General features: G+C 46.2%; 1 protein-coding gene across 1 annotated transcript in view; it reads left to right on the top strand.

Moving 5' to 3' along the window:
- GPR89B (G protein-coupled receptor 89B) overlaps window positions 1-11,657 on the top strand; it is a 98,107-nt gene extending 86,450 nt beyond the window's left edge. Inside the window, exons 14-15 of the mRNA XM_073617306.1 lie at window positions 112-177; window positions 11,073-11,657. Of these exons, the coding sequence (XP_073473407.1) occupies window positions 112-177; window positions 11,073-11,279 (273 nt within the window). The 3' untranslated portion in view covers window positions 11,280-11,657. The remainder of the gene's footprint in view (window positions 1-111; window positions 178-11,072) is intronic.
- The last annotated feature ends 4,681 nt before the right edge of the window (window positions 11,658-16,338 follow it).

Genomic DNA, 16,338 nt, shown 5'->3' on the forward strand with positions numbered 1-16,338 from the left:
AGTGTCTACTTGTTCCCCAGAAGATGCCATCTGTCCCCATCTTTCTGTACCTACATGACTTAACGTTTCTCTATATGCTTTAAGACCCACAGCTTTTTGTTTTCGTTGCAGTTTTTCTATGCTATCTCCAGCAGTAAGTCCTCCAATGTCATCGTCCTGCTTCTGGCTCAGATTATGGTGAGTAGTCTGAGTGTGCGCCATCTGTTGGCCATGTATTGACACTGAATGCTTAAAAAAGGGGGGCCCATTCATACCTGTGTGTTGCTTTTAAGCACATGCAGTACTGAGCCCTATCATGCATTATGTTTTAAGAGGCCTGTTCATTTTGAATGGATCACAAGGATGCTGTACACCACTTTTTTCCTAAGCCAAGGCACTGCAATACACAGATCACCCACATCTGTACACCATGGTGTGTTACAGTGCACAGGCATTGCAGTGTTGTGTGTTTGGGGTGCTATTCAAAATGAATGACAACACCTTGCACTGCAGTACACACGTTGCTGTGTGTTTGTGGTAATAAGTGGTAAACTCAGGGTTGGATTAAACCCTTCTTGATATGGAATTGCAGTAAAATAAAAATAAAAAGTCAGTAGGCAGTGTCAACAAAGTATGAGACTCAATGACAGTCTGTCACACGGTGTCACAGAGATGCAGTATTCCCTGTGCACTTGTATTATGAGTCACAAACTGGATAGATGTCCCTATCAAAGTCCCCCTCACATTAGAAGGCCTCATCAGAGTTCGCAACAGGGTCCCCACCAGAGTCCCCTTACATCAGATATCCCCATCAAAGTCCCTGTTACATCATATATCAGTTTATCAATTGTCCCCATCAGAGTGCCCCCCTACATCAATTGTCCCCATCAGAATGCCCCCCCCCCACATCAATTGTCCTCATGTAACAATTGTCATTTGTCCCCATGTTACGTCAATTGTCCCCAATAGAGTGCCACCTTACACCAATTGTCCCCATCAGAGTGCCGCCTTACATCAATTGTCCCCATCAGAGTGCCCCCTTACATCAATTGTCCCCATCAGAGTGCCGCCTTACATCAATTGTCCCCATCAGAGTGCCCCCTTACATCAATTGTCCCCATCAGAGTGCCGCCTTACACCAATTGTCCCCATCAGAGTGCCGCCTTACACCAATTGTCTCCATCAGAGTGCCACCTTACATCAAGTGTCCCCATCAGAGTGCCGTCTTACATCAAGTGTCCCCATCAGAGTGCCACCTTACATCAAGTGTCCCCATCAGAGTGCCGCCTTACATCAATTGTCCCCATCAGAGTGCCGCCTTACATCAATTGTCCCCATCAGAGTGCCGCCCTACATCAATTGTCCCCATCAGAGTGCCGCCCTACATCAATTGTCCCCATCAGAGTGCCGCCTTACATCAATTGTCCCTATCAGAGTGCCGCCTTACATCAATTGTCCCCATCAGAGTGCCGCCCTACATCAATTGTCCCCATCAGAGTGCCGCCTTACATCAATTGTCCCCATCAGAATGCCACCTTACATCAATTGTCCACATCAGAGTACTCCCCTGATCAAGTGTCCCCATCAGAGTGCCGCCTTACATCAATTGTCCCCATCAGAGTGCCACCTTACATCAAGTGTCCCCATCAGAGTGCCGCCTTACATCAATTGTCTCCATCAGAGTGCCACCTTACATCAAGTGTCCCCATCAGAGTGCCGTCTTACATCAAGTGTCCCCATCAGAGTGCCGCCTTACACCAATTGTCCCTATCAGAGTGCTGCCCTACATCAATTGTCCCCATCAGAGTGCCGCCCTACATCAATTGTCCCCATCAGAGTGCCGCCTTACATCAATTGTCCCCATCAGAGTGCCGCCCTACATCAATTGTCCCCATCAGAGTGCCGCCTTACATCAATTGTCCCCATCAGAATGCCACCTTACATCAGTTGTCCACATCAGAGTACTCCCCTGATCAAGTGTCCCCATCAGAGTGCCGCCTTACATCAATTGTCCCCATCAGAGTGCCACCTTACATCAAGTGTCCCCATCAGAGTGCCGCCTTACATCAATTGTCTCCTTCAGAGTGCCACCTTACATCAAGTGTCCCCATCAGAGTGCCGTCTTACATCAAGTGTCCCCATCAGAGTGCCGCCTTACACCAATTGTCCCTATCAGAGTGCCGCCTTACATCAATTGTCCCCATCAGAGTGCTGCCCTACATCAATTGTCCCCATCAGAGTGCCGCCCTACATCAATTGTCCCCATCAGAGTGCCGCCTTACATCAATTGTCCCTATCAGAGTGCTGCCTTACATCAATTGTCCCCATCAGAGTGCCGCCCTACATCAATTGTCCCTATCAGAGTGCCGCCTTACATCAATTGTCCCCATCAGAGTGCCGCCTTACATCAATTGTCCACATCAGAGTACTCCCCTGATCAATTGTCCCCATCAGAGTGCCGCCTTACATCAATTGTCCACATCAGAGTGCCGCCTTACATCAATTGTCCCCATCAGAGTGCCGCCTTACATCAATTGTCCCCATCAGAGTGCCACCTTACATCAATTGTCCCCATCAGAGTGCCGCCCTACATCAATTGTCCCCATCAGAGTGCCGCCCTACATCAATTGTCCCCATCAGAGTGCCGCCTTATATCAATTGTCCCCATCAGAATGCCACCTTACATCAATTGTCCACATCAGAGTACTCCCCTGATCAAGTGTCCCCATCAGAGTGCCGCCTTACATCAATTGTCCCCATCAGAGTGCCACCTTACATCAAGTGTCCCCATCAGAGTGCCGCCTTACATCAATTGTCTCCATCAGAGTGCCACCTTACATCAAGTGTCCCCATCAGAGTGCCGTCTTACATCAAGTGTCCCCATCAGAGTGCCGCCTTACACCAATTGTCCCTATCAGAGTGCCGCCTTACATCAATTGTCCCCATCAGAGTGCTGCCCTACATCAATTGTCCCCATCAGAGTGCCGCCCTACATCAATTGTCCCCATCAGAGTGCCGCCTTACATCAATTGTCCCTATCAGAGTGCCGCCTTACATCAATTGTCCCCATCAGAGTGCCGCCTTACATCAATTGTCCCCATCAGAGTGCCGCCTTACATCAATTGTCCACATCAGAGTACTCCCCTGATCAATTGTCCCCATCAGAGTGCCGCCTTACATCAATTGTCCACATCAGAGTGCCGCCTTACATCAATTGTCCCCATCAGAGTGCCGCCTTACATCAATTGTCCCCATCAGAGTGCCGCCTTACATCAATTGTCCCCATCAGAGTGCCGTCTTACATCAATTGTCCCCATCAGAGTGCCACCTTACATCAATTGTCCCCATCAGAGTGCCGCCCTACATCAATTGTCCCCATCAGAGTGCCGCCCTACATCAATTGTCCCCATCAGAGTGCCGCCTTACATCAATTGTCCCCATCAGAATGCCACCTTACATCAATTGTCCACATCAGAGTACTCCCCTGATCAAGTGTCCCCATCAGAGTGCCGCCTTACATCAATTGTCCCCATCAGAGTGCCACCTTACATCAAGTGTCCCCATCAGAGTGCCGCCTTACATCAATTGTCTCCATCAGAGTGCCGTCTTACATCAAGTGTCCCCATCAGAGTGCCGCCTTACACCAATTGTCCCTATCAGAGTGCCGCCTTACATCAATTGTCCCCATCAGAGTGCCGCCCTACATCAATTGTCCCCATCAGAGTGCCGCCTTACATCAATTGTCCCCATCAGAGTGCCGCCTTACATCAATTGTCCCTATCAGAGTGCCGCCTTACATCAATTGTCCCCATCAGAGTGCCGCCTTACATCAATTGTCCCCATCAGAGTGCCGCCTTACATCAATTGTCCACATCAGAGTACTCCCCTGATCAATTGTCCCCATCAGAGTGCCGCCTTACATCAATTGTCCACATCAGAGTGCCGCCTTACATCAATTGTCCCCATCAGAGTGCCGCCTTACATCAATTGTCCCCATCAGAGTGCCGCCTTACATCAATTGTCCCCATCAGAGTGCCGTCTTACATCAATTGTCCCCATCAGAGTGCCGCCTTACATCAATTGTCCACATCAGAGTACTCCCCTGATCAATTGTCCCCATCAGAGTGCCGCCTTACATCAATTGTCCCCATCAGAGTGCTCCCTTACAATAATTGTCCTCATTGGAATTCCCCCTTACATCAGTTGACCCCCATCATACTGGATTATGGATCAGTGGACGCACTCCCAGAAAGCTGTCGGGAGGGGGGTGGGGAGCAGCGCACCCCCGGTATCCAGGCCTGAATAAAATGCCCATTTTATAATGCATTAATACAATGCACAGGTATGAACTGGCCCATGCGGTCTGTTCTCAGCTATAGCTTTTTGATCTGCTTTCCTAGTCCTGCAGTATGTTGTGCTGCAGCGTTATGAACATTTTTCTTTGTATCTGGAATTTACCTTCATTGTGTTCATAAATAAGACCTTAAAGTAGAATTTCAGCTTTCATTTGAATTTAAATAGTTCATTAGCGCCAAGGTGACTATTTCCATTCCATTACCAGAAGTATCCAACTATGCGGCTGTTGTGTGTGCTGCATCATACCATATCATTTGCTGCCGAAATTAAAAGAGAGTCGGGCTGAATCATTCTCCACCATTCAGGAAAAGCCTTGTCTATTTATCAGTGAATACAAGCCTATTTCTGATTGGCCAAGGTGGAAATCGTGACGTCATCCAGCCACCTCTCCATCTTGGCCAATCAGAGGAAGCTTTGTATTCATTGAAAAAAATACAAGGCTTCTCCTGAATGGCACTCAAGCCGACTCTGTTTTGTTCCGGCAGCAAGCGGGAAGTCACCCATACTGCTGCTGGAACACAGCACCCCCTACTGTATGTAGCTAGTGCTGCAAGAGTATGATACAGTATATACAGTGACCTCAAAGTGATATCATGGAATTAATATTTTTCTGCCACCTTGGCCCAAATGAACAATTTATTTTTTATTTTTTGCAAATCAACTATTTAAATTGAAATCAAAGCAGGAATTCTACTTTAAGTGAGGAACAAGGATCAGACTGTAGGGGCAGATATAAGCCTTCAGAAGGCGCCCTCTAGTGGTAGGATGGATGTATTAACTTTACAGAGCGACTTTGGAGAATGGGCCAGACACACATATATTGTCAAAAATATTGGGGCGCCTGCCTTTACACGCACATGAACTTTAATGGCATCCTAGTCTTATTCTGTAGGGTTCAATATTGAGTTGGCCCATCCTATATAACAGCTTCAACTCTTCTGGGAAGGCTGTCCACAAGGTTTAGGAGTGTGTCTATGGGAATGTTTGACCATTCTTCCAGAAGCACATTTGTGAGGTCAGGCACTGATGTTGGATGAGAAGGCCTGGCTCGCAGTCTCCGCTCTAATTCACCCCAAAGGTGTTTTATCGGGTTGAGGTCAGGACTCTGTGCAGGCCAGTCAAGTTCCTCCACCCCAAACTCACTCATCCATGTCTTTATGGACCTTGCTTTGTGCACTGGTGCGCAGTCATGTTGGAACAGGAAGGGGCCATCCCCAAACTGTTCCCACAAAGTTTGGAGCATGAAATTGTCCAAAATGTCTTGGTATGCTGACGCCTTAATGCCGCGTACACACGATCGGAAATTCGGCCAGCAAAAGACCAATAAGAGCTTTTAGTCGGAAAATGCGACCGTGTGTATGCTCCATCGGACTTTTGCTGGCCGAATTCCAGCCAGCAAAAGATTGAGAGCAGGTTCTCAATTTTTCGCGGGAGAAGTTCTGATCGGAAATTCCGATCGTCTGCAGCAATTCCGACGCGCAAAATTCCTACGCATGCTCGGAAGCATTGAACTTCATTTTCTCGGCTCATCGTAGTGTTGTACATCACCGCATTCTTGACGGTCGAAAGTTCAGCGAACTTTTGTGTGACCATGTGTATAAAAGGCAAGCTTGAGCGGAATTCCATTGGAAAAACCATCCAAGATTTTTCGGCATTAGTGTTCCCTTCACTGGAACAAAGGGGCCTAGCCCAACCCAACCCCCCTCCACCAAATGATTTGCACCAGTGCACAAAGCAAGGTCCATAAAGACATGGATGAGCGAGTTTGGGGTGGAGGAACTTAACTGGCCTGCACAGAGTCCTGACCTCAACCTGACAGAACACCTTTTGGATGAATAAGAGTGAAGACTGCGAGACGGGCCTTCTCGTCCAACATCATTGCCTGACCTCACAAATGCGCTTTTGGAAGAATGATCAAACATTCCCATAGACACACTCCTAAACCTTGTGGACAGCCTTCCCAGAAGAGTTGAAGCTGTTATAGCTGCAAAGGTTGGGCCAAGTCAATATTGAACCCTACAGGCCAAGACTGGGATGCAATTAAAGTTCATGTGCGTGTAAAGGCAGGTGTCCCAATACTTTTGGTGATATAGTGTATGTCAGCTTGGCCACTTAGCCCGTCATTATGATGATGTTGTGATGTTCCACACTCTTCTGTCATGTGATAATATCCCAGCTCTCTGCTCTGTAGATATGTGCTGTACTTTGCCTTGATAATCAGCACAGTTCCCGTTAATGATTGACTTTGATTGCGAGTCTCCCGTCCCACCGGATCAGCACTATGTACCCTGAGACCTGGAATGCCCGTTTTCAGCAGATGCATCCTGCAGTTATCTTCTTGTTGTGATGTTCTTGTAGGCTACAGACTAGAAATGCCGCACATTGAGCCCTTTAATCCATCTTGGTGGGGAGTCCAATACCTGGACTTTATTATGGAGTGCCCTTTAGGTCAGAATTCCGTGAAATTGCATAGATTGTGTAATGTCGGTGAGTTATACCCTTCATCCTGCCATCTCCTGTTTCCCAAATTTGCCACACACTTTGCTGCGGCTGTGTACCCCCCTGTATTAGTGGATCATATCTAAACCCAAGTCTCGCACAGTTGTACAGGCTCATCTCCTGCAATGGAAAAATTCCTAATCACACACCCTTGGTTCTGTAAAATTCTGATATCCTGTTTCCCCCGAAAATAAGACCTAGCGTGATTGTCGGCGTTGGCTGCAATATAAGCCCTACCCCCCAAATAAGCCCTACCCTGAAAATAAGACCTACAAGGACTTTAACTAGGGCTTATTTGGGGGGTAGGGCTTATATTGCAGCCATCACCGACAATCACGGCTAGGTCTTATTTTCGAGGAAACAGGGTAGCAGCTTAGGGTCCATTCACACCTGTGTGACTTAAAAATCGTGCAATTTCATATACGACTTGATGCGATTTTGAGTAAGTGAGCGATGTTGTTACGACTTTGGCTTTGATAAAATGTGATCATTTTGTTTGCGCTCAACAAAGTCACTAGACATGTGCAGAATGGAAAAATTCATTTAGTTTCCTCTGGTTTCTTTATTTTCTAACGAATTCCAAATTTCCAGAACGATTCGAATTCGAAAATTGATCGACCAATTCGAATTCTGTGCTGGTTGTTAAGGAGCTGACCGGGAAGCTGACCACCGCGTCCTTAACGACCAATGACTCATCGGCTGTCAGCGGGTTTCCCCACTGACAGCTAAATGTAAAAAAAAAGAATGGCGGCACAGAAAAAAAAAACAGCGTGGGGTCCCCCCCAATCCTTACCAGGCCCTTTGGATCTGGTATGGATTTTAACCACTTCAGCCCCGGAAGATTTTACCCCCTTCCTGACCAGAGCACATTTTGCGATTCGGCACTGCGTCGCTTTAATTGACAATTGCGCAGTCGTGCGATGTTGTACCCAAACAAAATTGATGTCCTTTTTTTCCCACAAATAGAGCTTTCTTTTGGTGGTATTTGATCACCTCTGTGGTTTTTATTTTTTGCGCTATAAACAAAAAAAGAGCAACAATTTTGAAGAAAACGCATTATTTTTTACTTTTTGCTATAATAAATATCCCCCAAAAATATATATTAAAAAAAAAAATTTTTCCTCAGTTTAGGCAGATATGTATTCTTCTACATATTTTTGGTAAAAAAAATCGCAATAAGCGTATATTGATTGGTTTGCGCAAAAGTTATACCGTCTACAAAATAGGGGATAGATTTATGGCATTTTTATTATTAATTTTTTTCTATTAGTAATGGCGGCGATCTGCAAATTTTTTATCGTGACTGCGACATTATGACGGACACATCAGACACTTTTGACACAATTTTGGGACCATTGTCACTTATACAGCGATCAGTGCTATAAAAATGCATTGATTACTGTGTAAATGACACTGGCAGGGAAGGGGTTAACCACTAAGGGGTGATGAAGGGGTTAAGTGTGTCCTAGGGAGTGATTCTAACTGGGGGGGGAGGGGCTACCTAAGACATGACAGCGATCACTGCTGCTGATCACAGGGAGCAGTAGATTTCTGTGATAACACAAGGCAGAACGGGGAAATGCCTTGTTTACATCTCCCCGTTCTACCTCTCCACACCACAATCGCGGGCCGCCGGAGAACATCGAGTTCCCGGGACCTGCAGGCACGCTCGTGCGGCGGACGCTCGCGCCCGAAAGGCGGCAAATTTAAAGGGACGTACCTGTTTGCCCATTTGCCTGCCTGTGCTATTCTGCCGACGTACTTCTCTGTGCGGCAAGGGGTTAAGGGGAACCCCATGGCAAAATTTTTTTAAACAAATTAAAAAACGGTGTGGGTTCCCCCCTATTATCCATACCAGACCCTTATCCAAGCATGCAGCCCAGCAGGTCGAGAAAGGAGGGGATGAGCGAGTGCTTCCCCCCCCCCCTGAACCATACCAGGCCACATGCCTTCAACATGGGGGGGGCTTGGGGCCGAGGGTCTCGGCCCCCCCCTCACCAAAGCACCTTGCCCATGTTGATGGGGACAAGGGCCTCTTCTCCACAACCCTAGTCTGCAGACTGGGGGCTTATCGGAATCTGGAAGCCCCCTTTGACAAAGAGGCTCCCAGATCCTGCCCCCCCCCATGTGAATGAGTATGGGGTACTTTTTACCCCTACCCATTCACCACAAAAGTATAAAAAGTGAGTAAAGACACTATACGACTTTTTGACAAGTCCTTTGGGGTCCAAAGTCGCACAAGTATGAATGGGGCTTTACACAATTTGTTGACTACAAACTCATAAGCATAAACATAAACATACACATATAAACATAAACATAAACATATAAGCAATAAGGCGCAGTGCTTTAAATAAATAAATATAAAAATGGTGTCTAAATTCAAAGAGTCCCAATATAAAGTCCAGAAATCAGGATCACCTCCTTGCCCAGAAAGTGATAGACTTCAGTGTTGGCTTTCCACACCATCCACCACTGGTGAGCACATAAAGCCTCTTACCGAAATATATTGACATTCTATAGAACGATCGGTTCTATAGCACTTGTTATTTATAGATGTCCAGCATCACATTCAAGGTTGCACAGCCTCCGCCAGACCTCATCCATCTACACAGATTTAGCTGGATTCCTTTCACATTTTGTTTCTCACTAGCGATCTAAAGGCTCCCATGTATAATCCACTCATGCAAAAAAAACAGCCCCCTGGTGCAGTATAAAAACCCAACATTTATTAAAAATAAATAAACTCACATTGTAGTAGAACTGATATGCATATCATAAGATCCCAAACAAATTGCCAACAAGATGGGCACAGTCCTAAGCATGATGACGTCACGTTACTCCACCCAACGCGATCTGTCTTATGGTGACATCGTCAGGGGTGTCCTCTCCTGTACTGAAATTGTGTACGCTGATTTCACTGCACACTATGAGCTTCTCACAATGTGCATTAGAAGCCACAACAAGTCCGATAGAGCCCGCCTCATTTCCTGGATGGAAGACATCCAGCATCATCTACCTTTTTCCTCCCCAGCCTGATTGTCACTGGCCTGCCGCTTTCATTCATTGGATGTAAGAACTTTCAATCATGGAGGCTCAGCATCACATGTAGGTATTGCCTAGCGTGGTCTGCATGCAGATACAGGCTGCCTTAGAATGCCCACTTCTGCACACTGACATCCACCCATCAAGGTATTTAGATATTTGCCTAGCTCCTCTCTAGAGCCAGCCCACTGCTTGCATACTGGCTGAGGACTCTGGAGAGGAGTACTGAGGCAGGGTGCTGTGATGTTTTCAAGTCGATATGTACAGTCCCTGCTGGCCCCTCCTATCAGCCGTGATCTACCTGCATTGCATAGTGAATCACTTTAAAGCTGAAGTATGTGTTGAATTTAATTATTCAGAAAACTAGTCTTCAGTTGGCAACAATGAAAAAAATTAGGAAAAGTTAGATACTGTCTTTGTGGATTTGGGATCTACATCAGGGTCCCAACCCCCCACATTAGGGTGCTCATCAGAGTCATTCTTACATCAGAGCGCCCCATACATCAGGGTCCCCATCAGAATCCCCTCTTATTTGAGGGTCCCTATCAGAATCCCCCCCCTTACATCAGGGTCCCCATCAGAATCCCCTCCCACATCGGGGTCCCTATCCGAATTCCCCCCTTACATCAGGGTACCTATCGGAATTCCCCCTTATATCTGGGTCCCCATCAGAATCCTCCCACACATCAGGGTTCCCATCAGAATCCTACCCCCTTCATCAGGGTCCCCATCAGAACCCCCCCTTCATCAGGGTCCCCATCAGAGTCCCCCTTACCACTGTAAGGCTTACAGTATGCTACAGCAGCAAAGGGAAGCTGGGAGGCAGAGCAGGTCTGGACAGAGTAAGGTGCGTTCTACCATAAGTGCTAGGGCAAGTACGTCATTGGTTACTAAGATGCTGGCAGGAAGCTGTGTTGGAGACTTCAGGGTGGGGGGATGGAGGACGAGGGAGAAGGGGCAAGAAGCAGAGACCATAAGCACCCTCTGCTGACCTGAATCGCCAGTCTACACACTGTGGATACACCACTGACCCTAGCTGTAGGCCAGATAACATTTTGTAGTGGGCTGGATGTGGCCCACAGGCCCTAGTTTAGAGGCTCCTGGCCTACATAATAAAAGGCACCATAAACTCCAGCAATGTACACAGTATGTTGGCACTCAACACAATTGACCCATCTCCCTTGTTGTTGCAGGGCATGTACTTTGTGTCCTCAGTACTCCTCATCCGGATGAGTATGCCTTTGGAATATCGCACCATCATCACTGAGGTCTTGGGGGAGCTTCAATTTAACTTCTACCACCGTTGGTTTGACGTCATCTTCTTGGTCAGCGCCTTGTCCAGCATCCTCTTCCTGTACTTGGCACACAAGCAGGCCCCGGAGAAGCACATGGCCTTATAACAACGGCTGCCTAAAGATACCTCATTTTGTTTCATGGCGTGATTGACATTGAGAGGCCGGGCGGAGGTTCTTTCCAGTCAAGGTGAACTTGGGAAATAATTTGATGGAACCACCTAACCCAATAGGCATTACGTCTTCTGTACCTCTGTTGTCCACTGTGACCGAAGAAGAGATTCTGAACCTTGACCATTACAATGACAGAGCTTCTAGTAAAGACCTTCAACACTTGTGTTTAGTTATTTTTATAAACTTTTAGGTCTTGAATGGATGTCTGCACTGTCAAGGTTTTATGTGAAAGCCATCAACACCAGTTTTTTTTTCTTCTAATAAAAGTTTTAATTTTACGAACGGATGCCCTAGAAGTTGGGCAAATAAGGATTTTAAAGCCTTTTTTTTTTATTTTAACATTAAAGCACAATTGCACTTTCAGTTTAAATCAGCTAAACACCAAATAATGTGAAGCAAAGGTGCTAAAGGTCTTGCAGTAGTTTATTTTCTTTACAAAGCAGCCAGAGCCTATGGAAAAAAAAAAGTCTGTCCCCTGCCAGCATTCTGTAAATAAGGAACCTTGCTCACAGTGTAGACGAAGCGATCTCTCTATAGAGATATGACCCTCCCTGCTAATCAGATCTAAAGGTTTCAGCAAAGCTCATGCTCCCTGCTGAATGGAGAGAGCTCTTTCCCTGACCTCTGCAGACAAACTACGGCCTACACACAGATAGCAAGGATCCTTCTCTGCAGCATGCTGGCTGGGGACACATGTTTTTTTTTTAGGCTGTGGCTGCATCTGGAAATAAAAAAAAAAAAACTATAAGACTTTGCACCTTTTCTTTGGCTGCACCTGTGATGTATTGAGCTGATTTAAAGCGGTTGTAAACCTCAGACATGAAATATGAACAAAGCATATCCCTCTATAGTGTGTACTCGTCTTAGTCCAGAGCACTAAGTGCCATTTCTGGCTGATGCTTCATTCCTCTGCTATCAGTATGAATCAATTCTGACAAGTTTTCCTCACACCAAGACAAAAAAGGTGACAGGGGAGGGGCCTCCAACACACAGCCTGTGATTGAAAGCCTCAGTGCTGTTCCTGTGTGCTGTGTGAAGCTTTGTGTCCCTTCCCTCCCATCAGCCCACAGAACTCTCCTCCCTGAGCTCTGCAGAGTGCGACTTCAGCTCTCCGCCCCCTTTTTTTTATTTTATGAAAGCTCAGACAAGTTTTTTTAATTCTGGATTTTTAACAGATACAGAGAAGAGAACATGCAGAGCAATAGGTACAAGTTATGCTGGAGGATTTGTTTAAAGTGCATGTAAACCCTCACATATACCCAGTGAAGTGAACAGCCTCAGATGATTCACGGAGATTAACCGATTGCAGACCAGCCGCCGTCATCTTACTGCGGCAGGTCGGCACAATCCCGTATAGATACGCTGGCTCGCGGGATTGGGATAGCAGGCCTGCTGCACAGCGGGGGTGCCGATGCTCGTAGACGACGATCGCGATGACCGCCGGCCACAAGAGGCAGAACAGGGACGAGTGTGTGTAAACACACAAATCCCTGTTCTGTTCTGAGAGGAGTGACAGATCGTGAGTTCCTATTAGCTAAGTACCACAATCCGTCACTTCCTCTAGGCCAGACCCCGATTGAACACCTTTGGGATGAATTTGAGTGTAGACTGCAAGCCAGGCCTTCTCGTCCAACATCAGTGCATGACCTCACAAATGCACTTCTGGAAGAATGGTCAAACATTCCCATAGACACACTGCTAAACCTTGTGGGCGGCCTTCCCAGAAGAGTTAAAGCTGTTATAGCTGCAAAGGGTGGGCCAACTCAATACTGAACCCTACGGACTAAGACTGGGATGCCATTAAAGTTCATGTGCGTGTAAGGGCAGGCGTCCCAATACTTTTGACAATATAGTGTATCTGTGCATGTCAGTGCACACACGTAAAGTTGGGAGGTCTGGCTGTGGTCCCTGTCGAGGATGGCTACGATGGAACCCTGGAAGAGAGAGGATTTTCAGACACTGGTCCAAATGGAATCTGGTGCAGCTGTGCATAGTGACCAATCAGCTTCCATGTTTTATTGTCAAAGCTTAATTGAACAAGCTGAAATTAGAAGCTGATTGGTTACTTTGCACAGCTGCACCAGATTCCATGTGCACCAGTTTTAGTAAATCTCCCCCAGAATGTCAAGCAGTGATAGTCTTCAAAAGGAAAGCACACAGCGACCATAGTAAGTGCTGAGGTCTGCAACCTGTATTATTTTATATATTATATTATTATATTATTTGATAGAAGGAGTTAATAACAATTAAAAGTGCCATATACTTGCATATCCTTCACTCCTATGCTAATCCCTTTAGAGCTGGGAGCAAATATCTGGTACCGCCTGGTATTGAGGAACATGTGACTAACCCCATGTGATAGTTTTGGGCCAATCAGCAATATCAGTTCATAGCCTTGTGTAAGCTACACCTTTAGTAATTTTTTACCTTACACAAGTCTGTCTTCTACTCCTAGCAGCTGCATAAAGAGGCAATTGAGCAACAATAAGGTAGGTACATGCTACTAGGGAGGGGTAGATTATTATTTTGCAGGCACACTCCAATGCAGAACTCCAACCCAAAATATGGGCTGTCCTGAGCAGGTAGGGCTCACAGTCCCAGTAGGACAGACCTAAAAAAGAAAGGGGACCAGTTTAGGTTGCCATACATAGATGCCCGGAGAGGTGGGTTAATGTTGGTGAAGAAAACCGCAGCACAGCTTACCCTTGATTGATTACATGGCCATTGTTACGATCCAGACTACGTTCATTGAGGTCCATCATAAAAGTGTGCAAAATTGTCTACTTATTAACAGAAATTAGAAATTGTTGCTGAATCCCTCAGGGGGCCAACTGCTTGTAATACTTGGTCCCAATCTGATCCATGGCATGGGATAAAAGCACATCTTTTCTGTTCTTCACACATGGCTGATGTGTAAGATAAAGTCTACAGACTTGGAAAAATCAGTTTGTAAATGTATTTATTTCAGGTACCTTCAGTATCTAACAAAAGTGAGTACACCCCTCACATTTTTGTAAATATTTTATTATATATTTTCATGTGACAACACTGAAGAAATGACACTTTGCTACAATGTAAAGTAGTGAGTGTACAGCTTGTATAACAGTGTAAATTTGCTGTCCCCTCAAAATAACTCAACACACAGCCATTAATGTCTAAACTGCTGGCAACAAAAGTGAGTACACCCCTAAGTAAAAATGTCCGAATTGGGGCCAATAAGCCATTTTTCCTCCCTGGTGTCATGTGACTCATTAGTGTTACAAGGTCCCAGGTGTGAATGGGGAGCAGGTGTGTTAAATTTGGTGTTATCGCTCTCACTCTCTCATACTGGTCACTGGAAGTTCAACATGGCACCTCATGGCAAAGAACTCTCTGAGGATCTGAGAAAAAGAAATGTTGCTCTACATAAAGATGGCCTAGGCTATAAGAAGATTGGCAAGACCCTGAATCAGAGCTTCAGCATGGTGGCCAAGACCATACAGTGGTTTAACAGGACAGGTTCCACTCAGAACAGGCCTCGCCATGGTCGACCAAAGAAGTTGAGTGCACGTGCTCAGCATCATATCCAGAGGTTGTCTTTGGGAAATAGACGTATGAGTGCTGCCAGCATTGCTGCAGAGGTTGAAGGGGTGGGGGGTCAGCCTGTCAGTGCTCAGACTATACACTGCACACTGCATCAAATTGATCTGCATGGCTGTCGTCCCAGAAGGAAGCCTCTTCTAAAGATGATGTACAAGAAAGCCTGCAAACAGTTTGCTGAAGACAAGCAGACTAAGGACATGGATTACTGGAACCATGTCCTGTGGTCTGATGAGACCAAGATAAACATATTTGGTTCAGATGGTGTCAAGCGCGTGTGGCGGCAACCAGGTGAGGAGTACAAAGACAAGTGTTTCTTGCCTACAGTCAAGCATGGTGGTGGGAGTGTCATGGTCTGGGGCTGCATGAGTGCTGCCGGCACTGGGGAGCTACAGATCATTGAGGGAACCATGAATGTCAACATGTACTGTGACATACAGAAGCAGAGCATGATCCCCTCCCTATGGAGATTGGGCCGCAGGGCAGTATTTCAACATGATAACGACCCCAAACACACCTCCAAATTACTACTGCCTTGCTAAAGAAGCTGAGGATAAAGGTGATGGACTGGTCAAGCATGTCTCCAGACCTAAACCCTATTGAGCATCTGTGGGGCATCCTCAACTGGAAGGTGGAGGAGCGCAAGGTCTCTAACATCCACCAGCTCCGTGATGTCATCATGGAGGAGTGGAAGAGGACTCCAGTGGCAACCTGCAATGCTCTGGTGAGCTCCATGCCCATGGGGGTTAAGGCAGTGCTGGAAAATAATGGTGGCCACACAAAATATTGAAACTTTGGGCCCAATTTGGACATTTTCACTTAGGTGTGTACTCTTGTTGGCAGCAGTTTAGACATTAATGTCTGTGTGTTGAGTTATTTTGAGGGGACAGCAAATTTACACTGTTATACAAGCTGTACACTCACTACTTTACATTGTAGCAAAGTGTCATTTCTTCAGTGTTGTCACATGAAAAGATAGAATAAAATATTTCCAAAAATGTGAGGGGTGTACTCCCTTTTGTGAGATACTGTATATAGCGCCATCAATTTACGCAGCGCTTTACATATACATTGTACATTCACATCAGTCCCTGCACCCAAGGAGCTTACAATCTAAGGTGCCTAACTCACTTTCATATATACATATACTAGGGCCAATTTAGACAAGACCTGATTAACCTACCAGCATGTCTTTGGATTGTGGGAGGAAACCGGAGTACCCGGAGGAAACCCACGCAGGCACAGGGAGAACATGCAAACTCCAAGCAGGTAGTGTCATGGTCGGGATTCGAGCCAGCGACCCTTTTGCTGCTAGGTGAAAGTGCTACCCACTACACCACAGGATAGAAAACTGAATTCAGAGAGTAGGAGTCAATGATTCTTACTCTGAGTGGTCTAAGGTTATCAGTGGTGT

This window comes from Aquarana catesbeiana, linkage group LG02 (assembly GCF_042186555.1).
Source record: "Aquarana catesbeiana isolate 2022-GZ linkage group LG02, ASM4218655v1, whole genome shotgun sequence".
Lineage (NCBI taxonomy): Eukaryota > Metazoa > Chordata > Amphibia > Anura > Ranidae > Aquarana > Aquarana catesbeiana.